Source organism: Balaenoptera borealis (assembly GCF_965194805.1).
Source record: "Balaenoptera borealis genome assembly, chromosome: 11".
In the NCBI taxonomy this organism is placed as follows: Eukaryota; Metazoa; Chordata; class Mammalia; order Artiodactyla; family Balaenopteridae; genus Balaenoptera; species Balaenoptera borealis.
In genome coordinates this window covers 101,999,063-102,026,351 of record NC_138868.1, presented here as the reverse complement: position 1 = coordinate 102,026,351, position 27,289 = coordinate 101,999,063, and the positions used below count along the sequence as shown (strand labels likewise).

Here is a 27,289-nt window from a genome sequence, read left to right as displayed (position 1 = left end):
TTAATCTTAAAGTAATTAGAGTCACAGGAGGTAACAAATACGTATTTTACGTATTAAATATACGTGTGTATATTTTATATATACTATTATACATATTATATAATATGTATATACATATACACATATACACATATATATACAATATGTACCTTGCATATATACTATACACACACACACTAGGTAGGTCCCACGCACCCTTCACACAGCCTCTCTGATAGTAACATCTTGCCTAAGGTACACTATCAAAACTAGGAAACAAGCACTGGTATAATCCACAGAGCCTATTCAGATTTCACCAGCTTTAGCCAAATCTATCACATGTGGAGCTTTTGGGAACCATCACCTCAATCAAGATACAAAACTGTTCTGTGTCTACAGGGCTCTCTGCTATTACTTCTAATATATTATAGTTTTTGATGTTGCCATTGTAGAGCTGTGAGCACTTGAGACTTTCTGGTTGATAGAACATGCTGAGTTTCTTTGCAGTGGGGATGGGTGGTACCACAGGGGTGGTCATGAAGTGAGTGGCTTACAAGTGATAACTGAAAGGTGGGAACCATCCACGATACTGTTGACCAGGGCTACCCACTGTTAACACTCTGGTGTATGTAAATCCAGCCTTTGCTCTATGAAGATAAATATTTTAACTTTTAGTGGGGGATGGGAATGTGCAGACTCTTTTGTAATCTGCCCTTTTTACTACAAATATTACAGTCCTACATATCATTAAATGTTTGAGTTCAATGATTATAAAATTCAGTGGCAGACTTGAGTTGTACAGCACACTGCTCTTGGTTGGTGATAGTAGTGACGGTAGGTGTATTTGTGTTGGTGTGTTTGTGTGTGCGTGTCCATGTTCCTGGATCAAATTATAGGCAAAACAGTGTTATGGTAAAGGATTTCTGGAAACTGTAATAGGGAACCTCCTTCAGAGAGTGGAAGATAAATAGCTGAAATGCAGAATTCTGTTATTTCATAGAGTAACTAAGTCTGATGTATTTCCATGGAATATCTACCATTTGAGGTACTCAAGAGAATAGTACAAATTTAACATGAAACTATCTAAAGAGAGTCTGGAAGTATTTTTCTTTCCTACTAAGCAAGTTTGTCAAAGCACGCTGAACCATCTTGAATAGCTGATTAACCATGGTGGAAAAATGATCACAGATTTAACTATGGAGTCCAAAATAATACCTACCTTTACTTTTACATTCACTTATTATTTCCTTTGTTACTTGGAAACTTCTACTGATATAGGTGTCATAGGATTCTGAAACCACTAATTTGCTGACTGGAATGTGAGGTCTGCAATAGAAAAATGAACAAAGGCATTGAAAACATTTTGATCCCAAGACAAAGCAATTGACATTACTCTAAGTTTTATTTCAAGACCTTTCTAAAGTTCCCATATTTCTGTTTATCCATTTCCCTAGAAAGGATGGAGGCATAGGGAAGAGTATTTCAACTATGTAGAAGTGGGGTCCAAATATGCAGAATGTACAGAAATAAAGGCCATGTGTGCATGGTGTCAAAGTGACCAGCTGAAAAATGAAACATTCAGTTCAGGTTTCCCTTGCAGGATAACTCATAGCAGTTTGACTAATTTTACTGACAGTCCCAGGTCACATAAATAAGAGGAAGCAAAGCAGAGGTTAGATCTCTTTATCTATTTAAATCACCAGAGATTTCCCAAGCCTCCCTTTAGTAGGCTTGCACATGATAAGCAGTAAGGATAAGTTTTACTTCATCTTTTCCCAGTTTTATTGGGATTTCATTGATGTATAACATGGTGTAAGTTTAAGGGTATACAATGTATTGATTTGATACATTGCAAAATGATGACCACCATAGTCTTAGCTAACCACCTCCATTATGTCACATAATTACCATTTTCTTTTTGGTGGTCAGAACATTTAAGCTTTACTCAGCAACTTTCAAGAATATAATACAGTATTGTTAACTATAATCACAGTGCTGTACATTAGATCCCCAGAACGTATTCAGCTTTTAACTGTAAGTTTGTACCCCTTTGACCAGTCTCTCCCTATTTCCCCCCTCCCCACGGTCCCATGGGTGTCCACGCTACTCTACTGTCTGTTTCTCTGAGCTTGGCTTTTTTAGATTCCACACATAGTGATATTATATGGAGATATCTCTGTGAGATCTTGTTTTCATTTCCTTTGGATATACCCCAGAAGTGGGATTGCTGGATCATATGGTAGTTCTATTTTTAATTTTTTGTGGACCCTCCATAGTGTTTCCATAATGGTTGTACCAGTTTACATTCCCACCAACGGTGCACAAGGATCCCTTTTCTCAGTAGAACTACCACATGACCCACTACTGGGCCTATACCCTGAGAAAACCATAATTCAAAAAGAGACATGTGGGCTTCCCTGGTGGTGCAGTGGTTAAGAATCTGCCTGCCAATGCAGGGGACATGGGTTTGAGCCCTGGTCCAGGAAGATCCCACATGCCACGGAGCAACTAAGCCCATGCGCCACAACTACTGAGCCTGCGCTCTAGAGCTTGTGAGCCACAACTACTGAGCCTGCATGCTGCAACTACTGAGGCCGCATGCTGCAACTACTGAAGCCCGCGTGCCTAGAGCCCATGCTCTGCAACAAGAGAAGCCACCGCCATGAGAAGCCTGCGCACCGTAACCAAGAGTAGCCCCCGCTCGCCGCAACTAGAGAAAGCCCGCACGCAGCAACGAAGACCCAACAGAGCCAAAGATAAATAAATAAAATAAATTAAAAAAAAAAAAGATCTTGCTGTGATTTACGTCAAAGAGTGATCTGCCTATGTTCTTCTCTAAGAGTTTTATAGTGTCCAGCCTTACATTTAGGTCTTTGATCCATTTTGAGTTTATTTTTGTGCACAATTGACTTCTGTATGTTGACTCTGTATCCTGCAACTTTGCTGAATTTGTTGATTAGTTCTGACAGTTCTAGGATTTTCTGAGTCTTTAGGATTTCCTATATATAAGATCACGTCATCTGCAAACAAAGATAGTTTCACTTCTTCTTTTCCAATTTGGATGCCTTTTATTTATTTATCTTGCCTAACTGCTCTGGCTAGAACTTCCAGAACTATGTTGAATAGCAGTGGTGAGAGTGGCCATGCTTGTCTTGTTCCTGATCTTAGAGGAAAAGCTTTCAACCTTTCACCATTGAGAATGATGTTAGCTGTGGGCTTGCCATAAATTGCCTTTATTATGTTTAGATATGTTCCTTCTATACCCAATCTGGTGAACAATTTTTATCACGAAGAGGATGGTGTATATTGTCAAATGCTTTTTCTGCATCTACTGAGATGATCATATAATTTTTATCATCTTTTTTTCTACTAATGTGGAGTATCACATTTATTGATTTTTGTATGTTGCACCATCCTTGCATCCCAGGGATAAATCCCACTTGGTATATGATCCTTTTGATGTGCTGTTGAATTTGGTTTGCTAATATTTTGTTGAGAATATTGGCCTGTAGTTCTCTTTTCTTGTAGTATTCTTATCTGGCTTTGGTATCAGGGTAATGCTGGTCTCATAAAATGAAATGGGGAGTTGTAAGGATAGATTTTTAAAGGCGATATTAGGTCCATTGGATTTGTGAGCTAATAACGCTTCACCAGCCTTTCCTTTTCTTTCTTAGTTTGAACACAGACCACATAAAGACCACAGACCACAACTTCTCCTGGCAGTTGGAGAAGTACAGGGAACATAAAGATGAAGAAAACCCAATTTCTATGTTTGAGGAGCTCTCTGTGTGTGGTTGGGGTGAGTAAGCTATTGATGTAAATGATAATTATGACACGATGTACAAACGCATATAAGAGGATGGTCAAAGCAGGGCCCTCCGATCCTGGTGACCCTGAATGTCTTCAATCCCGGTCACTTCCGTCTGCTTCCACCTTCCTTTGCTATTTAGTTTTCTGGTCTATGAGATGTTTACCTTGTTTTTGAGTACAACTATGTCATATTTTCTATTTTCTTATTTTGTCTTTCATTGTTGGTATTTATTGCATGGAGGTGCTAGTGAGTTCTCAAAGTGAATTCTCATGGCATCTGCATCAGAATACATTGCTGCTGCGGCTGCTGCTAAGATTTACTGAGAGGTTCCCATGTGTCAGGCTCTGCGCAAAGCACCCTACTTGCGTTCTTTGAACATAGCCCACCTAGCAACGCTTTTGCAAATTCTGAGTGTATGGATGACAAAACTAAGGCTTAGAAAGGCTACAGCTGACTTGCCTTTGCTTACATCATTAGCAACTCTTAGAGCCCGGATTTGAACCTGTGTCTGAGATTAATACCTATAAAGTTATCCTTCAGCCTGGATGGCTTCTGACAGTGCCCTCCCCAAAGCTGCCCTTCTGTGCACTTGGGTTTACTGTCTGGAGAGGAAGGATGCTGTTCCATTTGAAGGTAACTTGCCTTCATCTAAATAACATTCTCTCTGCAAGCATACTATTTCTCCTAGGAAACAACCTCTTTCTGAATCTTACAACACCCCGGGTGATAGGGAGAAACATGAATCCCCACTCATTAGGGATGTGCCTCGTTGTTCTGGAGCAAACCCTTTCTTCCCATCCCTACTTCTCATCCAGTTCCATTACCATTTACATCACCTGGTTTCCCAGGACCCCTCCCCCAACACACACACATACACACTGTGACAAAAGGCCTCTTTGTTTGGTTCAGGGAGTCACTGCAAGGGTGAAACCACACTGTAATGTACAAGATTTGTGTAAGTGAAGAGTTGGTAGATGCTAGAATCCAGTTCCTCCTGATCAGTTCTTGCCTTGAAGTGGAACCTATGAATGGCTTGCATGTTTGAACGAGCCCTGAAGGGGACGGGACAGTCAAAGCTCTCTCACTCCTGTCAGCTGCATCCTGCTTCTAGCCGCACCTGCAGGACCCCTGTACTATTCTGGGACTCAGGTGGGCCTCCAACCACCAACTAGACCTGGAACCCAGAGCTCTGGGTACACAGGTAGTACCCTTGGAATAGTATTCTCCCGTGTATACTCTCCTCTCCCCAGCCTACTTTGGTCCAGACTATAGAGCAGGCTTCTGCCCTGAGTCCCACACCAAAGTTTGATTTGTTGTCTCTCTAATACTCCAGATCCATGGCTCCCCCATCCCCTTTTCCCTGCCTCCCCCAGTCAGGGTCCTGTTCTGAAGCCTCATCCAACTGGTGTGTATTTTGTTTTTTCTGCCTTGCTCCTTCCCGCCTAGCTCCACTGGGGCTGCTTTCTACACCCAGCCTCCAGGATGGGTCTTGTTGCCAGTGGCTGACGCTTGGATATTGGTCACCAGCCTAAATCCACCTTCCAGCCCCTCCTCCCTCCTGTTCAAGGCGACAGGGAGGGATCTATGAGCAGTGCTTGCTTGACTTATAATACCCTGCCTATCAGTTCTTGCCCCTCTGCACATCACCATTTTTCTTCAATCATTTGGGCACCACTACTTGCTTCAGAAGCCCTGCTCACTTGACATAATTAATTTCAGAGTGAATTTGACTCTAGGGGTTGTGCCTCTCACATGCTTGATGGGTGAATTTCACGACTGATTTATAGAATTAGAGGCTTAATCTCACCACCACCACCACCCCCAACACAAAATGGTTGAATAGAACTTTGATTTTTTGTAGAGGAGAAGGAAATCTGGAATATGAACCGCGTCCTGACCCCCAGGTTCCTGGCATTCATCCTTCTGTTCATACTACTAGTGGGGTGTGTGTCTGTGTGTGCATTGAAGGGCTCAGGTAGAATGAGTCTGGGGACCTTTGTAAATAGCTTGGGAAGAATTGCAGGATGCACTTAAGGGGGAATCTGAAGGCATAGTTGGCCTGGGTGGGGCTGGGTGGTAGGTGAGGAAAGTCATTTTACCAATGTTGGCAGTAACTTTTTCTCTTTCCAGGGCAGAGGGGTGATGGCTGTTGGCATGGGGACAATAATTTATTGCTGCTTCCCAAGGAACAGAAAAACAGTGGCCATAGAGTAGATAGGACAAAATGTGAATTATTTCAGTAGGGGATCCGATTGATTGATTTAATCTTATTTTTGAGGAATGCTCATTCCTTTAAGGCAAGAAGTTGAGGTTTGGGTAGGTATTTGAAATGAAAGGTCAAGGGACAGCACAAGGAAGAAAGTTTTGCTTATATTGGTCACTTGTTCCAAACTCTGTTTTAAGAAATGCATTTAATTCCCCACTGTAATGGTTGTGAATATCTGTCCTTCTTCAAAGACATTTTACAAATGTCTGGGTGGATTTTTCTTTCTTTTTTTAACGCTCAACCTAAAACTTTATTGCACACGGACAAGATAATCAGATATATTTTAAACACTTAATAAGAACAACTAACAAACAAAAATATTTAAACCAAACACAGGGGTTAGAGAGAAAAATATCATCGCTTACTAAAAATATTTAAAATAAATATTGCTATAAAGAACACAAAAAGCATTTTTTTATCATGTCACTAAGAAGCTCTGAGTGGATTTTTGATGGTTAATATAACTATGTTACAATCTACAAACACTTCTAATAGTCTAATGGAAAAAGCAAAGGACTACTATAAAGCAGATTACACAGTGTTTGGCACACAGAGAATGATCAATAAAGGTTAGTTATTATTATTGTCAGATGTGTCCACTACATGTATAACTAACTTTAGGCAGGCCACAGAACTCTCTCATCTATGAGAGTGGCTTGCCTCCATCCTGGGGTTATAGCAATAATGAATGAACATAATTAAAAATGCTCTGAAAAATCGAAAGCGACAATCCAAGGCAAGACACCGTCATTTCCCTTATTTCCCAACAGGCTTCTGAACTGCTTTATCATTAGCTGGTGTGTGCTCCTGGCATGCGAAGTGGTTTTATTATTCACTGAAATCAATGTAGTAAAGTCAGAAAACCCTAGTGCGTGTGACGGGAGACATACCCCACACCAATGCCAAATACAAGGGAATGCTGGCTTTCTCCAGTTTTTTTTTTTTTTTTTAAATCATAGCTTGACTTCCACCAATATGGATAACTGGCTGTGGGCTACATCTGGTCCTTCATCGCCTTAATTAGCCTGGCCTGGTGGGGAAGAGTACTTCCACATTGGCCTCAGGAAACAGCGGTTTCAGAGGGTTACCTGTAGGTTGTATCAACACTCAGGTTGGCTGCAGCTAACTCTGATGGAGGTATCCACGCAGGTAATGTGTTCCCAGCAACCCATTTTGTCCACTCAAATAAACCAGGCTCTACGCGGATCTTCAAGTGATTTTCTTGTTGTAAACCTTAGAGGGAAAATAAAATGAAGATGAAGGAAGTATTACTATGTTCTCAGTGGAAAAGTAAATTAGAGGCCAAATTGTTACAAAAATGCTCATAAATCTTCTATTCTCTTTCCTATCAGATGCTATATATAGCTTAAGGAAGGTAAAAGCATGCAGGTTTGGACAAGGGTTTTTAATTTTTGTGTTATAAACACGTGAGTTTAATATTCTGGCCACATCACCAGGATGTATGCTGGCTTTAAATGGTATCTGATTAAAGAAAAAGTCATTATCCATATAATTTATTACAGTTCTGTGACTACTATAATTCCTCTTTCTAAAGTAAGTTCCAAGATGTTCTTACCAAGAAACTTCAGAAATTCTTAGCATCCACTATTTTACAATAGCTTACATTATATTTGCGTATCATATACATTGTTCATTTTCTCTACTAGAAAATCCAGTGTTGAATATTTACCAGTGCCAGTGCACAAGTTCTGTGTTTTGTGATTGTGTAATTGTCCTCAGAGTGGGAACTGTCCCTGTTTAACTCTTTGTATTGCATTTAGCCCAGTTTTTCCTTGCAAATGTGATAGATAATGCATTTGAATACATAGATGCATTCTGGCTTACTTAAGGTTAACAAATAGAAGTCTCAAATGTAGTGTAATTTCCTTGTTGGCTCAGCTTTTTCTGGCTTGTTTGTTTGTTTGGTATAAGTAAACAGTCAACCCTGTTTCTTCTAGTTTTCCTTCCAGTGAAATGAGAATGGAGATTCCTGTAACACAAGCTTCCACGGATTTTAGGGTAAAAGCTGAATATCTTTGTAACAATGGTACTTTTGAATTTATTCCAATTAACTAAAGAAACAAGGGTGATTGATTTAGATTTGCAGACACCTAGGAGCACCGTTCCCTGTTGTAAAGAGGCAAACAGAGCAGAGTGGGAGGAAACAAAGAAAAAAAAACAAAAAAGGATCACGCTCTGTAGGCTCTAAATTACTGCCAGAGAACAATATTTTACAAGCATCTAATTCATCGAAGAGAGCTTTACATTTTCAAGAAAAACATTATTTGTATATTCTCTTGATCTCACTTCTGCTGCCAGAGTATGATTTGGGGACTTTTGCAAAGTCATCTTCCAAAAGAATCCTTGCTAAACATTTCAAATTCAAGGCTTTCAACTGGCTAATGTCTCCTGAGTAGGATAATTTGTGTCAGGTTGCCTGGAGACGGAGGTACGGACTAGCTGACCTTTATCAAGTCTCACCTTTCAAGATGTTGTACGCAGTCTGGACACAGCGCAGGGACGGGGAGCAATAGACATGGTCAATGATGGTGTTACTCTCTAATAAGGCTTCACCTGCAAAGGAAACCAGAGAAGAATCAATCCGATGATTTATGAAGCCTCAACTTGACTCTCAGTGTTGGAGAGGGTGGCCAGACAGACCCTGCAAACCTCTCTTTCCAGGTGGGTGCTCACATAGGGCCAGCAGTTTCAGTCTCATTTTCAACAACTCTCCTGACCAGTGTTTCTATGAAAAGACCAAGGGACACACCCTTCTTGTCTGTTTTCTTTCTCTCTCTCTGGTCCTAACAAGCAGTAAAATGCCTGTTTTTCTCTCCTGGATAAAGTCTGAATGCCTTAACATGGTGGTCAAGGTCTTCCACAAACTTGTCTGTCTCCATCCCGCCAGCCTTGTCTCTCGCCCTGCTCACAGTCGATGCTCTAGAAACAAGACAGCTTGTTTCCTCCGTACTCTGGATGCTGCTTCTCACGTCTATAACTTGATGTTGATCCTCCCACTGAGATGCCGTCCCACCTTCCTGCTAAGTTCTACTCTATTCTCCTCTTATGTCTTCTTTTGTACTCCCATGATACTTTGTACATAGTTCTATTCTTGAGTAACAAGAATACTCTATATTATTTATCCACTTACAAGCTTCGCTGAGGGTGGGGACTCACGCTTAGGTCCCCAATACCTAGCGTGGTGCCTTGCACAAGGTAAGTGATCAATTGATGTGTGTTAAATGATTGAACAGGACAAGGCAGCTGGCTCTGTGTGGCACGTATGGACTAGACCTGCAAAGAACTGAGCATCTTGGAGACTGGCTGGCCTCTATATTTTCAGCCACCCCTGGGTTGCCTTCTCCTCATCCTTGTGCTAGAAGCTGACCTGTCTGCCGCACCAAGCCTGACCTTGCCCCATCACTGGACCATCTGCCCCTTGATAGGGATCACACCTTGTTCACTTTGGCAAACCAACCCAGTGCCCTGAACCTAATGGTTATGTAATAAATCCCTTTTGAATTGAGGAAATATAGTACTTGTAGGAAAGCCCTAGGCAGCATTCTGGCATACCCACTGGAGCCAGTCTTTGGAAGAAGTAGCCAGGAAAGGCTGTGTGATCACTCCAGGACACTTACTTACCCACGAGTCTTGCTTGCATACATCCAAACACGGTGATTGGAGCATCTTTCTCGTAATCTCGGAAACCACCACTCCGCTGAGGTAAGCTATGAGGCATGTTCAGGTTAGTGCGTATGTAGCGACCTGGAAAGAAAAGTCAGGCCAAGGCGACATGAGTTTCTTATTTCCTTAGGGCTTCCATTGCTGGTCCTGCCAGCCCCTCCACCTCCATTCCTTTTTGGCCACAGAGACTGAACTGAGCTCTCTAGAAAATATTGAAGCTGACCTCCTCCTTTAGTAGTGTGTCTTGGAATCCATGCTTCCATTCCGCTGACGAAAGTGACAAGAGATAGTTTTTAAGTGAAAGTAACAACCAGACACCCTAAAGCAGGTAGGATTCTCTGATGTGCAAGCCTCCCTATCTTAAACATGCCACCCAAATGAAAATGGAACCAAAATGAGCTAGGGTGACTTACTAGAGGGAGGTCTGGTCATGGAATCAAGGCACCTGTCTCGGCCTCTGACTTTGCCATGTGGCTGTGGGGCAAGACATCTGCCTTTTTTGGTCTGTGGTGTCTGCGTTTATAGAATGGGGGCAAGAACACTTCTCTCTCGCCTAACACTCCAGACAATCAGGAAGGACTTACAATGTAACAGATGACAGGCATTTTCTACGGCACAAGTAACCATAAACGACTCCATCTAGATAAAAGTGGCTTGACTCTGCCCCCTAGAGGCCGTGATAGGTATGCCAATGCTGAACAGGCCCACCAATTACTGACCTTTGGCGTCGAAGCACTGGGAGAGCCAGTACTTCCCAAAAACTACATCCATCCTCTCACCGTGCCGACACACAAAGAGGCATCTCTTTTGAGGGCCAGGCTGGCTGCTGATCCTCAGAGGCTGCAGAGAAAGAAAGGCTATAAGTGGGGAAGCACACAAGAAAGTAGACACGTCTCAGAGCTGGGTGCCAGGTGAGCTGGGCTCTAGAGCAAGTTTCACTAATGCTTGATTGGGATAAGCCCCTTCACTACCTCGGATTTAGGTTGGCCTGTCTATAAGATGGGGGTGGTAAGCCTCAATGACTGACCTCGCAAGTTATTTTGAGGCTCAGATGAGGTGCCTTGAAGGTGCTTTGCAAAATAAGAAGGGCTATGAAAATGGTTTTATTGTTACTGCCGCTGCTGTTGGTAGGATTAGTATCTGGCCAACACTGAAACACGAAGACCACCCGAGATACAGCTCAGAGGCAAAACTAGCCAGTATGGAAAGACAGCCATCTAGCGGGACAGCTCCTTCCCCGCACGAGATGCTTCATCAACTTCTTCAGGGAGCGAGGACTTTTATCACCACAAATACATCTGCCTCATCTCCACCGTGTGGTGGTCCGAAGTCTACTCCGGCCAGGAGGTCCCGCTTTGCCTATTCTAATCGCAGGTTAGGCTCTGTTGTCTGGCTGCACGCAAGACGGTGTTCCCAGAAGTGGCTCGGGGAGGGCAGCTGCTACCTCTGGGTGATGAAATTGGCAAGTCTAGTCAAAGCCTTGTCCAAACGGCTCTGGTTTCTATAACTACTGCGTGGATCCTTACAGATGTTTCTATGTTCCTTCTTTCTGATGGAGTCAGCTGTTCCCAGCTTCCTCAGTGCTGCCAGCTCCTACTGGCTTCACATTTGCCAATACAGTACATACACTTTGCAAACTCCTCCATTCTGTAACCTTTCTGGCATATATCAGACATACATTGAGCATTCACTATGTGCCAGGAACTGTGCTAAGAACCGTATCCTTATTTCCTTTAATCTTCACAATGGCCTGTAAAATAGATTAGATACGGTTGACCCTTGAACAACTTGGGTTTGAACCGTGCAGGTCCAACTAATACACAGATTTTTTTTCCCCAAAAGTAAATACTACAATAAAATCCGCAGCGTGTTGAATCTGAGGATGCGGACCCGTGGATATGTAGGAACCAAACTGGGTAGGTGGAAGGCCAGTTGTAAGTTGCAAGTGGATTTTCCACTGTTTGGAGCATGGAAGGTCCGCATTCCTAACCCCCGCGTTGTTCAAGGCGCAACTGTGTTGTTACTGCTTTACAGATAACACGTCATCCTCTCTGCAGAGCAGCCTTCCTTACCAGCCTAGACCCAGATGCTGGTGGTCACTGTCAGCACCACCCATCTGACTCTTCCTAGCCTGAAATTCGTATATATCTTTTAGGCTCTTGTGCCCTGAGAGATAGGTAACCCTTTGGGGACAGCAAGGGCAAGGCCTCATCCTTAGTAAAAAGGTGCTCAGTGAATCCTGAGCAGAGTTGAGGAGGTGGCCCTGACAGTCAGCCTTACCTGGGTGGGCTGGCAGATGATGGTCAGGGGCGTCGTGTCCCCCAGGCCCTGGTCGTCATACTGCCGCCTCTCCAGGATGCCATCCCCAAATGAGAGCGCGTTGGAAGATGATGTATTTAAGATCGAGTAAGAACTGCAGAGGAAGACAAGGAAGATGTTAACTGCTTTGGCCAGAAGTCATCAGCACTTCATCCCTGGGCTCAACGGGACTGTGGGAATGAGTAGGAAACACTCCCTGGGGCGGTGCAATGGTTGGGAAAGCTGAGCAGGGGGCACCCCATGCTTGCAGAGGAACAGCTTTTTAAAAAACTGTTTATCGAAGTATAATTAACTAACAGTATTATACTAGTTTCAAGTGTACAACATAGTGATTTGATATTTTTATAAGGAACATCCTGTTTCATACTGAAGTCTTGCAGTTAATAAATTAGTGGTAGATGGATTTCTGTACTTGGAACAGATGCATTCATCCCTCTGGGCAGGGATAGGGCCTGTGATTCTGTGCTTATTAGGATGCCACAGGCGTGGCTGGCACCCAAAGCCTGCTGCAGAATAATGAGCTATCAATTTTGTACCATTGTTTCCAGCTCTTTTTTCTGGCTCAAAGAAATAAACAATTCCTGTTGCCTTTAATCTTTTCCATGGTGATTTCCATCTGAACTGACAAATGAGAGGGAGGATTTTGACCGTCTCCACCACTTTGCCTGTGGCTCCTAATGGTCAAGGAAACCTTTGCCCATTACCCCCTACTCTACCTCCTTCAGTTTCCAAACCCCTCCCCCATCTCAATCATACCTCCAACAAGATGATTAAATACAGCATTTTTCCAGAGGAGACCATTCTCACCAGATGTGTAGAGCTTTGAGCCAAGAGCTCTCATTTCTGGATGTAACACTGTAACTACAGAAGCCCCAAAAGAGGTCTTGCTGAAAGACACGCAGCAAGTCATGCTGTGTTTAAATTATTTTGATTAGTAAGGCCTCCAAAAAGCTTTATCTAATAAACACTGCAACTCAACTATGGTGTTAGGCAAATCCAACAGACAGCTCCTGCTGCATCACTGGGCAGCGTCAAGGGAGAGCATTTAAATTTTAGATTTCTTGCTTCTTTACAACTAGGGTAAAGTTCCATATGTATAGGACAGCACTGAATCTAAAACAGCCATTAGCTTTATGGTTATTTTTTAATTTTGGGGGGTTATTTCTAAGGAAATCTTGTGCCATTCACACAGTCTAATAGGCTGGTTGTTTTCCTTTATTTTAAACTGAGACCCTCCCAAACATCACACAGTTAAAGAAAATTCAGTTTCACTGTCTGATTCATCAAAGCTTCAGGGCCTGAGATGTCTGGGTATATGGAATCATCCTGACATCTTGCTTGTACATGTTCCCTAATTTCTTTACTTTATTACAGCTGTGAAGACACTGATAGAATCCCTTCTCTCTCTCCTTCAGCTCAGCCGGCAGCGAGACTGCCAGCCTCCTTCTCTTCTCAACTGTCACTGTAATCAAAGGCCCTGACTCACTGAGGCAGTTTGGGGCCATCAGTTCCAGTAAGACAATAGTCAGATGCTTCATGTTGAGTGCAGAGTAGGGAGAAAGCTGCACCTGACGCCTGGAACATCTTCTCAAGCATCGGGGAGACACTGGCACCTCCCTAGGACACATCAGGGCTGTGTGTCAGCCGAGAAGGACCGGCCAGCTTACCCCAATTTAGAGGACACGGTGGGGCTTTGACCAATTGATACATATCTGGAGATACTCAGAACCAGGCAGGGTGCTCTAATAAGGGTGGTAGGAAAATATTTCCTTAGGAGGGACTCGGAAAACTGAGGACAGGGGAGGAAGAGTTGTGAAGGGCTGCTGACCCCAAGTCCCTACTTGTTGCTTGAATCCCCTCCGCAACTTCCCATCAAGTCGGCCAGGTCATGCTTGAGGACCCCGTGGCTCTCCCTCCCCCAGGCTACCTGTCATTAGGGGTGAAACAAGGCTGTCTTATAGCAGCTGGGCCCTGCCTCTCTGAGTCATTTCCACTTCTGGGGTTAATTAGGGAAGTGCAGTTCTTCTATAGGATCGCTTTTGTGGAAGAGACATTTGATTTGACAAGCATGTAAGAGAGGACTAGAAAAGACAAGTTAGAAAAAAAAATAACCATAAAGCTAATGGCTCTTGTAGATTCAGTGCTGTTTTATACACGGTACTGATCCACATAAAGCTAAGTCCTTTACAGCAGTGTTCACACACGACTGTAAGGGAAATGCAATTATTATCTCCATTTCATAGATTAGCAAACTGAGGCTCAGAGAGGTCATGTTAGTTGGCCAAGGTCACACAGCTGGTGAGTGGGAGAGTCAGGATTTGAATCTAAGACTACTGGAATAAAAACTCAAATTCTTAATTACAATGTCCTAACACCTAGTATATTAGTATTTCCCCCACTCTCAGCCGGGTTGGCTGTGGCAGCTGACAGTGAAATTTCAGACATGGTTCCCAGGGAAATAACATCACTAGTAATCTCTCAAAATAAAGGGAGATGACACACAGACCTCCCTGGGATCCATGGACTGAGGTCACCGAGGATCCCCCCAGTTTCAGCTGAGCTCTAACTTGGGCAAGAGTGGGTTTAGATGCACAGATCTGAGCCGGGTCAGCAGAACTTCTCCCACATAATCTTCCCACAGGGAGCCCTACTTTTAAGAATGTGATCTGGGAGCTGTATATCATCAAATAATCTTTTGACTCTCCGTTTCGTCACGTATGCTTCGCTTGTTTTTTTTTTTTTTTTTTTTACAGAGATAAAACGGTGACTTTGGAAACCCAACTTAGAAACATTGCTGAAAAAGCAAAGGTCTGGGGGGACTTCCCTGGTGGTCCAGTGGCTAAGACTCCATGCTCCCAATGCAGGGGGGCCCGGGTTCAATCCCCGGTCAGGGAGCTAGATCCCACGTGCCATAACTAAGACCTGGCACAGCCAAATAAATACATAAATACTTAAAAAAAAAAAAAAAAAAAAGCAAAGGTCTCGGGAACACGAGGCAGCTTTGACCTTCCAATTTGTGCCCCCAAATGCTGGATGTTCATTGGGTGGGGTGGGGCTGGGGATGGGATGATGGGGAAGGAAGAGGAAGGGTGGATGGGGAAGGAAGAGGAAGGGTTGCTGGGGAGGCAGTTATCAAGGAAGAAGATATTCCTTCCCATCTCTGGGTTTGTGGTTTATCTGCTTGCTGCTAACCAGGGTAGGGGACCGTCTTTTCTTTTCTCCCTCCAGGCAAAACACTCACTGAAATTGCCCGTCTCTGTTATTACTGTCATACAAGAGAAGCAGTGTTACACACCGTGCAGCTGGTGCTCAGAGCTTCCAGCGCTCAGTCACGTTGGCACATGGCAAGAACAAGAGGGAGGAAAAACAAACCGGCATGCACACCCTGGCCAGATGCCCGAGTGCACCAGGGAAGGGCTGGCTTTGAACTTCTCCGATTAAGAAACATAAAAGAGGAACAAAAGGCACCTCTCTCTCAGGACAAAGCTGGTCATACAACACAGGTCACACTCAACATGGGACCAGGTTGGTTTGGGGGCAAAGCAGCAGTGAGGGATGGGTGGAACGCTATCACTCTACAGAAAACTTGGGTGGGGAAGGGACCGCTTGCCTTTCTAAGGCTCTGGCAGTTACCCATTGCCACAGAAATGGTCTCTGTCATCTAGGCATTCACATGCCAAGTCTCAGGACTTGCTCAAGGTCACGTCACGGTGAGGGGCGGTTAGGTTTCCTGACCCTTGCAAATCCTTTCACTACTGGTCTGGCTGGCATAGTGGGAATCTGTCCTGCTTCTCTGGGGAATCAGACCCCTCTGTGCAATGACCCAAGAAAGAGTGGACAGAAGCCCCAAAGCCATAAAGACTCAGTGCTGGGATGACCCACACTGAGGCCAGAAGAGATGGTCCCCCAAGCAGCCTCAGTTTAGTCTCCAGTCAGGAACTCAGACAGATGTTACATCCAATGGGGCAGGCAGAGTGAAGCAGGGCAAGCCATCTCCCATTTTTCTCATGCCCCAGCTCAGCCCTTCCCTGAAAGTCTGGAACCAATAGGGCTTTCTTCCCCCTCGGACTTCATTTACTGGTACTGCTGCCCTGCCTGTCCAGGATCAAGTCCGTTTCCCTGCCACCTCCTCGAAGTCCGCAATGTTCTTTGAAAAGCAGCAGGCAAAGAACTTAGCATCTGCTTACCCATGAAATATCCAGGTGCTGCACTCGTCAGCCTTGGTGATGTAGTTCTCAGGCAGGAGTCCAGAGCAGCCTGTGGTTAGGGACGTGCCGTAGATCCAGCCCTCGCTGGTGCTGGTCTGCTCCATGGGCGACATGAAGATGAAGTCCCCAGGGACCAGCTCCAGCTCATCGTCGTTCTGCGGGGTGTAGGGGTAGATCACCTGTAACGTCTGAAAAAGGAGGAGAGGGATGCGTGAGGCCCACATCTGACCCGTTCTTCTGAGCGCCTCCAGGGCCGGTCCGTGTGCTCTGCTCTAACAGGACACATGTCCAGAAGCTGACATTGACAGGTGCCCCTGGGGTCTGCAGGCTCTGAGGAGATCTGGATTCAGATCAGAAGGCGTTTCTTCTCTTTTCAGGGTACTGTGAGTATGTGCTGGTGCTCCTGGCTGTTTCCAGACTTTCCTTCAGGCATGTCTTTGCTTCAAAAGATACGGTTTTTAGAAATTCATCTGTAAACCTATAGGCTCTCCAGTAAACTTCTATACAAACGGGGTTGGACCTAGTTTTCTCTGCTCCATCTGCCGGGGTAGGTGCCATAATAGACCCTGGAAATGCAACTCATGGGAAGAGAGTCTTCCATGCAGATGTCACTGATGCCCAGATGGAGAGACACCCCTAGGAAGGCTTTGGGAATGAAGTGTTCTCCTTTCCACGTAACTCAGCGGCTTAAACAAGACATGGTCCCTGCCTTCAGGAAGCTTTCTTTAGGGCTTCCCTGGTGGTGCAGTGGTTAAGAATCCTCCTGCCAATGCAGGGGGCACGGGTTCGAGCCCTGGTCCAGGAAGACCCCACATGCCGCGGAGCAACTAAGCCCGTGCACCACAACTACTGAGCCCACGTGCCACAACTACTGAAGCCTGTGCACCTAGAGCCCATGTTCTGCAAGAGAAGCCACCGCAATGAGAAGCCCATGCACCACAACGAAGACCCAATGCAGCAAAAAATAAAATAAATAAATAAAATAAATTAATTAAAAAAAAAAAAAGCTTTCTTTAAACCTCCATTTTTAACAAAGGCCTGGAAAGAAAAATATCTTTCACAGCCATCAGTGTGTCATGTCTGTAACCAGCTTTTGTCAGTGAACAGATGGAGACCACGTGTTCCTTCTTTGGGCTCAGAAAAAGCCCCCAGGGCCAACCTCAGGCTATGCCACTTGGCTGATTTATTCCACTTTTTGCCTCCTTTTCTGGTATATAGAAACATCACAGGCATAGGCATGAAGATACTTTGGAAAACATTTATTTTACTACATTTTTGTTAACAGCAGGAGACCTCAATAGTAAGGAAAATATTTTCTGTGTTTCACAAGGGCTAAGAGGGGCTGTTTTATCAGCTTTTCCTTTGATCTTGAAGCTACTAGTGGCAGGCAAAATATTCTGGTTCCCACGTATAGGTTTTTAACTTTGGCCTCTGTTTTCTCATCTGTCAAATGCTACCTGGACTGTAAAAGTTAAATGAGACAACCTAAGAAAACTCCTGAGGACTCTGGTACACAGAAGGAGCATAATTATTTCTATTGACCCATGATGGCTGGCTTTCAAGGGGTTATCTTTCCGTCCAGCTGATGCTGACCCCTGAATCCTGTGCTGGGTAGGCTTGTGAGCTAATCAGCTCACTGGGGTCAAGCTGATACATCAGAGCATGTCATAAAGAATTTCTTTCTGGAAGTTGCTAACGAGAGGAGCCAGTAAAAATATGATTTTTTCCCCCAGAGAATGAACATGATAATGCACAGAACTTGACTACCTGCCCCACTGGATTTCTGATGTCCCCTTCAGCTCTAGATCTTCTTCCATCCCATCGCCTTCCCACTCCTCTGCCACATACTCACTCAAACCATGTTTCCACGCTAACCAGGAAGGTTTTTTTTGCTGGGTTGTTAAAACAGCTTAAAGAAAAAGAATATTCACAAGCAATCTCTTAAATCTATACGCTAGGTATGTGTTGAAACAACAAAAGGAACATTCCTTTCCCTGGAACAGGGTGGAGAGAGGCACCAAGTCACGGGGAACAAGTCTAAACTCAACTCAGGTTCCTTAGACACTCAAGTGCAACATAGTCCTGGCTAATGATGCCTTTGACTCAGCAGAAGTGTCTTTTCTTTGAGAACCTCAAAAATGACTTGGGAGAAGAACTCATTCCTCCTTTCACTCGGGGGCGCTGGGGTAAGTATTCTAGCTCTAGGCGACCTCCAGGGAGATCGAGGCACAGAAAGGAGCAGAGGGGACATTGTGTCCTAGGCAGAGAGTAGTTGGACAATAAGGAGCTTTGATTTATCGAATAATCAATAAAAAAAAAATCAAGGTATTGCAGCAAATCTCAAATTATAACCGGTGCCTAGGTCCCCATAGCCCTTTCCCACTTACCAAAAGCATGTGCAAAAGTCAGCCCAAGTTTGGGAGATCTCAGCTCATGTGCCTAGTTTTGTCCTATGTGATACTCTTTTATGTTTAGCATCTACTTGTAAGCACTTTTGAGTCTGTCTCAAGTATGTTTTCCCTCCCTTCCTACTTGGGGACTAAGCTCAAAGTTTGCTGACTGACATCTTGGGAAGGGCAGGTACAGCCCCATGTGATGACAGGAACTGACCCTCTTTGCCTTTGAAGCCCTTTTTACTCTCAGCAACAATAACAGCTGTGGCAATTTTGTCATTGTCGCTATGCCCACTCTGTGCTGGCTCTTATGGTAGGACCTTTCCATATGTCCTCTAGTTCATGCGACAGTCCAGCAAAATATCGTTGGCATTCTGCACACGAGAGAACTAAGGACTGGATTATTTTCTAGAAGTTGTAAAAGCGAATCTAACCACCGCTAAAGTGAGGGAGCCAGGATTTGAAGCCGTGTGTGCCCAACTCCAAAATTTATGCTTTTTCTGTAACTCTGTCCTTCCTCTAGATTTCTAGTGCTTGACACATAAAACTGGCATGGCACACTGGGATCACTAATGTGGAAGAGATGGTGTGAAGTACAAGCAAGCATTTGCAAGCCCACATCAAGTGAGCATCTGAACAGCAGAGGGGTGAGACCCCAGAGGGTTCCGAAGCATCACTTGCTGAGCGTCCTTGCCTAAACCACTGGCCTTCTCCGGACATCTGTCACCTCACTGGATCAGTTAATCAATCCTGCCTCCTGGGCACAGGAGGAGGAGGAAGGCAAGTAGAGGTTTACATATGCAGGAGGGCACAGCTAAAGCCAAATGACCTCAGACGGAGAGCTTTATCAGGAGGAACAGTAATAAATGAGCTTTTACAAATAAGAGATAAAAAGAGGCCATGTTATTTTTGGAAAATAATTCATGTGGGTGCTAGCTGCCTCTTTCCCTCCGTGCCAGATGAGCAGAATGTGGGTCAGGCAGAAAAGCAATTACCCTCTGAGTTAACTGGAGGGCAGTGTTGATTAGAAGATATTCCTTGGAAAATTCCATCGCCACCTTCCTTCTCTTAGAAAGGTGACTTCTCATGGTCCATTGGCATGCCACCCTTGACTTCTTTTTCTCTGCCCTCAGAAGGAATCCAATCAGCCACACCTCTCTTGTTCTATTTAGGGCTCATGCTAAGCAAGTCCAGGAGATGTCAGAATTCTGAAGTAAGATTAAGCCCAGTCTCCTTGCTGTGTCTTTACAGAAACTTGCATCAAATGACTTGGAAGGAGGACATGACATTCCCATCAGTAGAGCCAGACAAATCTGCACGTCCCTGACACTCTCGGGCCCTGCGCCCTGTCCTGGACCTTTGTCACGGGTTGGCTCTTCCAAACACTTCCAAAACAACGATGAGGTCGCCTGGCCTAGACCCTGAATTTCTAACTCTTTTTCATATTTTTTAAAAAAACATCTAATACAGATGTTAAAAGGCTATGTAAACTAACAAAATATCAGTTCTTTTGCTGCTGAAAAACTAGGAAACAATTTATACGTATGTTTCATAAATGTAGTTAAACTGGATGACAATTTTTGCAAACTCTGTGGTCTTTTTTTAGATGGGCTGCCCATCTTTATTGGTCAGAACCCCTGGCTTCTGGCTTCAGTTCTGGTCCTAAATTGTTCTTTAGCTTTGGACCAGCCACTGAATCCCTATGTCTCAGCTTCTCCTTCAGGAAAAAAAGGACAATAAGACTCTTCAGAGATGGCACGTGCCTGTCCTGGAAAGCAATGTCAATTCCTTCAAAAGAAGGATGCCAGGACCATGCCAATCTTTCTGCCTGTCCTGGAATTCAGTTGTCCCTCTCAGGTCTCCCATGTGATACGCACAAACTCTCACAATATGTGGTCTGTGCTTTCATTTCATATGTGTCTGTTCTCTCTTCCCTGCTAGACTCAAATGCGTTGAGGACAGGACCACCTTTTAAAATTCTAGGGAATTCCCTGGTGGTGCAGCGATTAAGAATCCGCCTGCCAATGCAGGGGACATGGGTTTGAGCCCTGCTCCGGGAAGATCCCACATGCTGCAGAGCAACTAAGCCTGTGCGCCACAACTACTGAGCCTGTGCTCTACAGCCCGCAAGCCACAACTACTGAGCCCACACACCACAACTACTGAAGCCCACGTGCTCTAGGGCCCGTGTGCCGCAACTACTGAGCCCGTGTGCTGCAACTACTGAAGCCTGCATGCTGCAACAAGAGGAGCCACCGCAATGAGAAGCCGGCGCACCGCAATGAAGAGTAGACCCTGCTCGCCGCAACTAGAGAAAGTCCACGTGCAGCAACGAAGACCCAACAAAGCCAAAAATAAAATAAAAAATAAAAAATAAATAAAATAAAATTTTAGTATGTTCCATGGTAACTTGCATGCCATAGATACTCAGCAAATATCCGTTAGCTATGTGTTCAGGGTTTGTTTGGTTTTTTTTTTTGTATTTAGGTGTTCTCCTCACCTAAGATCAGGATGGTGTCTTCTACCTGTTAATACTGTGAACTGATAGAATATTTAAAAATTTATCAACATGCTTTTCTATCTATTCTCCCATTTCATTTCTATGTCATTCCAGTAAGGATGGCAGGGCAGACAGAACAATGGGGATATTACACAGCTCAGCCACTTGGGACCCAGAGACAAGAGATGCAAGCTCAAAGCTGCCCAGTGAGCTGGCCAGTGCTTGGAGGAAATTCCAGGCCAGATGACTCCTGGGCATGACTTCCCTTTGGTGTCCATCTCCCCACAGCAGCAAGTGCTACTGGTGCTGATGGCACCCCGGCACCCCTGGCAGAGTCAGGAGCCCCAGTGAGACGTTACCTCGTGGTTAGCAAATCGGATATCCCGGGAGAATATGGTCGCCACCCAGTCGCACCCGAGTTTGACATCGATGTTCTGGGCGAGTTTCTCTAGGGTGGGCAGGTGGCTGGCGTGGAAGTGGTAAGCCAGGGTCACGTGCAGCTGCTTCTTATGGGGCTCTACGTGCACTTCTGGAAGAAGGAAGGGAAGAGGCACCTGTTGCATCTCGATGGCGAAGACAAGGAAAAACACAGAACGGTGCCCCGATAAATCTGTTTCCCAAATAGCAGAGGACAGAGTCCCTCGGTCAGACAAAACCTGTTTCTCTCCTTCACAGCAGCGGAATAAGAAGCGGGGTCGGGGGTAAAAACCCACAGTCCGAGAGAGAAAGAGCCACACGTCTGGCTTTTCTGGACCAGCTGAGAGACAATCATTTTGATTGGCAGCTGCTCACAACAAATCCAGGTGAGTGTCACTGGCCCCACCATTCAGACGAGGAAACCGAGACCTAAAGGGATGAGCTAATTTATGTGGAAATAAGGAGCAAATTTTGTCATCATGGGACTCCCAAGGTTATCTTGCCTTCGTTTTGAAATCAAGCCTCTTAGCTTCTGGGTGGCTCTGATGGAGAAATGAGGGGAAAAGATGGATTATTTTCAAAGTTTAAAACAGGGTTTCTCAACATCATTTTGGACCAGATAATTCTTTGTTATGGGGGCTGTCCTGTGCATTACTGGGTGTTTAGCTGCAACCCTGGCCCCTACCCACTAGATGCCAGCAGCACCCCCCAAGTTTTAACAACCAAAAACAACTCCAGACCTTGCCAAATGACCTCTGGCGGGGAGATGGAGCAAAAATCACTCCGATTGAAAACCACAGGTTTAAAGTATGCAGACTATTATTCTAAGACACCCTAAAAAGCAAAACAAAAGAAACCAGCCTACCTACACAAGGCAAGAGCTTTTATTTGTCTTTTGTCCGTCTTTCAGTGAGGGAGATTCATCTACTGTCCAAGCTCAAACACCAAAGAAGATGCAACTAGAGGGAATTTAGGGAATTCCAGAAATTAAGAGGCTTGCTCAAGTCGCACAGAGGTAGAAGAATTGTAGAAGTTGGGGCTGTGGTTTTGAGTACTTTTTCTGTTATACTGCATGCGTTTCTTTGGTGTAAGCCCCCCGAGGCGAGGGCTCTGTGTCCTGTTCATGGATTATAACCCCACTACCCCCCAACCCGTGCTCAGCACCCCACGGGCTTTCAGTGTTTGTTAAATGAATGAAGACACACGAATGAATCTCCTTAAACCATCAAGGATGACACTTCATCAACTTGCTGACGGAATCTGGGTCTGCCACGCCTCTGAGTACCACGACACAAGTTCTAGGGCAAAGACCTGCTGGCCCGCTTTCCACACCGGGCCACCCAGTTCTCCGAGTCACCAGCAGGGGGCCACACCGGGGCCGAGAAGCCCGCCAGGCCGACCGGTCCTTGCAGAGAGGACTCAGAGGGCTGGGGAGGAACTGGCTCGCCGGGCAAAGGGCCCGCCTGCCTGTCCCTCGATACGCGCTTTATGAACTGGCCGCGTCCTGGCTGAGACCTGCTTTACTCACTTGTGAATGATTTGGGTTTTGTGGCTACAACATTAGATTTGGTTCTTGTGGGAGTTTTAGTGGTTTTGACGATAGCTACTGTGGGATGAAAAGAGCCATTTCCCAGAGGTGGAGGGATGGGAACAGGAAATAATCTGCCTATGAGGCCATGTCTCTGAAATTTTATGCTCCTGTGAAGGGGGCAGGCTCCACCGAAGTCAGAGAGCAGAGACGAGTCCCTGGGGATGAAGGGGTGGAGGTGGGGCGTCTAAGGAGACCAGGCCCCCAGTGCACAGAGGTGACCTACGGGCCCGGGTTCCTCTGAGCGTAGAGACCTCGCTGGGATCCTGTTCAGTGATGCTGGGCCCTCACCATGCTCTTCCTAGGGTCCTGAGCCCTATTTGGGGGTTTTCTGGTAGAAAAGGCCACTGAGAAAAAGGCCCCGAGCTGGGGATGAAAAGAGCAGAGTGGGACACAGGCAGGTGAGGTGGAGGCCAAAGGTCAGGAGCCCAGGGAGCAAAGGGCGGGGCTGGCCAGCTGGGGCCTCTGCCAGCACTGCGTTCAACACTCAGGACCCGGGTGGGCAGCTCACGCCCTCCGCTCTGGTCAGGGCAATGGCCCCACTGGCCCCAGCACCCTGTTCCCTCCTGCCTGCGCTCATGCCGCCTGCCCTCCTGCGGGGCCCTATTCCCATCCGCTGGATCAGCGTCTTCCCGGGGTGACTGTCCTTTCTTCTGTGAAGGGGGCCCCACTCCATCATCCCATGGCGGGATGATGGCCTCTCTTCTCACAGCTCTTATGACACGGTGCCTGGAGAAACCACCTCTTCTTCCCTGTTGCATTCCTCATGGACAAACACACAGTAGGTGCCCAATAAGTACCTGCTGATTGTGATTTCATTCTAAAGGGACCAGAAAGAGTCCCCCACCCATTGTCTGTCTGTCCCACGGCAGGCGAGGCCCTTGCGGAGCTTAGGGAGCTGTCTGCACCCGCAGTCACACAGGAAGACTTTGCAAACCTCTGCCTCCTGTCCCGTCGTCTCTCCGCTGCCCGCCTTTAAGTCAGCACACATCCTGAGCGTCCCTCCAAACTGATTCCTTTGACGGTAAACCTCAGTTGTTAGCTTGAACTGAGACCTCCCATGCAAAGAGCAGGTGACATTGTAAAGGGGCAGATAGGGGCCCTTTTGAGGCTTAGGGGCCTGTCTACTGGGCTTCAGCAAGTCGAAAGGTGTTGGCTCAGTGGATTTGATTATTACTGGATGCTAAGTGGTTCCACTCTACTCTCTGTGCTGTGGACCCCTGAGCAAAGACCTCGGTCCACACGGAGGGGATGGGGAGACCCAGATTAACACCTGCCTGGGATGGGGGTTTGGAGGAGGAAAAGAAGGTTCCTTGGGAATTCCCTGGTGGTCCAGTGGTTAGGACTCCGCGCTTTCACTGCCGAGGGCCCGAGGTTCGATCCCTGGTCGGGGAGCTAAGATCCTGCAAGCCAGGCAGCGTGGCCAAAAAAACAACAACAAAAAAAACCACACACAGAAAAGTTCCTTATTTCTGAACAGGGAGGAGATGGTGGGGCTGCAAAGGAACACATTTATAGTTCAGTGGGAACAGTCATTTATGTACCTTCAGCGTGGGTGTCAGGGAGTAGGCACTGGACCTGCTCTCAAGGAGGTTAGCAGAACTGTAGCTGAATATTTTTTAAAGGGGCAAGAGGTGTGGGGTCCTGCAGGAAACGGCTGTGTTCTTGGGCATGTTCTGCCCATTCCTGCAGGACCCTCTACCTCCCGACTCCACCCTCCTCCTCCACAATCATTTCCTGTCCCTCTCCTTCCCGACTTTCCAATTCCCAGGGCCCGGGGCAGGCCTGGCAGCTGGCAGCTCACCGGTTTTGGAGGCAGCCTCCGCAGCAAAGTCGGCGGCAAACTTCTTGAGGACCTCTGCGCTGTCTTCCTTCACGAAGAGGCCGATGAAGTTGGAGGAGGTATAGAGCTCCAGGGGCAGCGGGGCTGAGAACTTACATTTCCAGCGACTGACGGTGGTCTGCAGGGCTTCCCCCAGGGCGTCCACCTTGCTGTCCTCACACTGGCAGGGAAACAAGAGGCTTCGTTCAGAGACAAGGGGAGATGTCTGCCGCTACTTAGCTTTGGCATCCTCTGCCCAGAGCTGCAGGCTGCTAAGTGAACCATCATTCCTGTCTGTGAGCAGGGAGAAGACCTGCCGCCTCCCAGTTATCTGGAAACGGATTATCCAACCGGTCAATTAAACTGGGGCGATGGACAACCTCTCCCCTCCCCCTCTCCCTGCTCCGATGTGCTCCTCTGAGCCCCGCCAGAAGGCAGTAGGGCTGGTCCAGCAGAAAGCAAGCATGAGGGACATGCCAAGAGAGTGTACAGCACCCCACGATAAGTTGTTGTGTGTTTTCTACAGTTTTGCATCGTTTGTGCCTTTTCTATTCCACTTACATGATCCAAAGTTGACTCTATCTCCACCCCCATGATACCTGGGAAGAATGAGGTCCCGAGAGCTGCAATATCCTCCCCCTCCCCCCGCCTCCCCAGAGCACTAGAAGAAAGAATGGGAGTGTCTAAAACTCTGAATGCTTTTGAGAAAGATCCTGGATGACTAACAGGAAATGATCATCATTTTAATTTTCAGCATGAATGGTAAAAGAGAAGGTGTTAGGAACATATTTTCACCTATAAAAGGTGGAGGTGGGGGAGAATATGAATGAGATTCTGGAAAAAACAACCCCCAATATTAGAAAAACATATTGTCTTAAAATGCTACCATTCTGCTTCATTGTGACTATAGCTGGACGCATCAATTCTTCTCCATCTCTGCAGAGAACCACAGTAGATGAAATATGTTTACATTTATTGGAACGAGAGGGGATTTGATTCAGTCTCTGCATAAGCTTCATGGCAGCTAGAATTATGGGCTAGGTAACTATGGCAGGGGAAACGTATCCTAGCCATCTCTAGAAAGATCTAGCACGGCAAAACCTGCGGATGGTGTGCAGGAGGCTAAAGTCGCTGCCCCCATCTGTAGACTACGTGTTTCATCCCCAGCTCTCTAATGTCTGCTCCTTCCTCGTGAGAGGGGAGGGAGATGACAGACAGGAGAAGCTAGGTTAGAGAATCCATTCCCCTTGTGGCTACCAGACCAGTGTGTCACCCAGTGGGTCAGGCTTGTCCCCTGGGTCCTGAGGAGCACACGGTCATCACGATGCTACACCAGACCCGGGGTGCTCCGAGGCCTCGGCAGGTGTTAGAAAGAGGACCAGGGTGAGCAGCCGTGGACCTCACTGATTCCTCAAAGGCTCACCCAACTCTGGAGCCCGTGACTGTTTCTGCCCACATCCTGAGAGGCTCCCAGCTTTGACTCCAATCCCCGGGGCTGGAGGGATGCAGGCGCCCCGGGGTGGGGGGCTGCGGCTCACCATGAAGAACTGGCAGAGGGTGATGTGAGGGAAGATGTTGTGCGCCTTGTTCTTGCCGCAGATCTGCTTCGACTGCTGCCAGAAGTCGGAAAGCTTCTGCGCTAAGGGGCCAGTGGGGCGGAGGTAGAGGACGTACTCCCGGGGCAGGGGGTCATCCAGGAAGGGGTCGCCGACGTGGGAGAACAACCTGCCAGAGAGAGGGGGGCTGAGCACGCCTCACTTGAGAACCATGGAAGCAAAGGGAGAACTGACATCAAGGTCCATCTTGGGCAGCCTTCACCCCGCCAAGCACCGCGAGCGGGAGGGTTTTCAGTTTTGTACTTTAAAAATCCATCCCTCGAAGCTCACACTTTGTAACCAACCCTCAGATGCACCAACTTCTCTACTCCTGCCTGTCCTGTCGCATGGGCATCCCACGACTCCCTAAAAAATCCTAAGGCCGCTCCCCAGGAAGCGTTTCGGATCAACCCAAAATCCTTTCCCAGGCCACCAGTACTGTTCCAGCCCGGCCTGCCCCTCCAGCTCCGTCTATGATTAAACGCATGTGCCTCCAAAGATGAGGGAAGCTTGGAGGGTCGCCTTGTGGGGTTGGCCCTGGGGAGCGATATCCTGGAAGGTAAGTAAGTAGGATATTTCTACATCCATTTGCCCGATATCTAGGATGGATCTTTAAGTGCGTGGAGGAGGGGGCGGATATCATGACAGAGGCTCTCTGTCTTGGAAATGCTCTGAATTTCTTTCCACAGCTCTGAGGAAAGCACACT

At 46.3% G+C, this 27,289-nt stretch overlaps 1 protein-coding gene across 5 annotated transcripts in view; it reads right to left on the bottom strand.

Annotated features, from left to right (window-relative positions):
- The window catches only part of UBASH3B (ubiquitin associated and SH3 domain containing B), a 149,561-nt gene that overhangs the window by 6,217 nt on the left and 116,055 nt on the right, over positions 1 to 27,289 (bottom strand). For all 5 annotated transcript variants that reach the window (XM_082339815.1, XM_082339813.1, XM_082339814.1 and 2 more), the window contains exons 3-12: positions 26,526 to 26,712; positions 24,970 to 25,168; positions 21,520 to 21,689; positions 16,247 to 16,455; positions 12,021 to 12,153; positions 10,460 to 10,580; positions 9,699 to 9,821; positions 8,538 to 8,630; positions 7,145 to 7,289; positions 1,199 to 1,305 (exon numbers count right to left, since the gene is read on the bottom strand). In XM_082339815.1, coding sequence (XP_082195941.1) covers positions 1,199 to 1,305; positions 7,145 to 7,289; positions 8,538 to 8,630; positions 9,699 to 9,821; positions 10,460 to 10,580; positions 12,021 to 12,153; positions 16,247 to 16,455; positions 21,520 to 21,689; positions 24,970 to 25,168; positions 26,526 to 26,712 — 1,487 coding nt within the window. The remainder of the gene's footprint in view (positions 1 to 1,198; positions 1,306 to 7,144; positions 7,290 to 8,537; positions 8,631 to 9,698; positions 9,822 to 10,459; positions 10,581 to 12,020; positions 12,154 to 16,246; positions 16,456 to 21,519; positions 21,690 to 24,969; positions 25,169 to 26,525; positions 26,713 to 27,289) is intronic.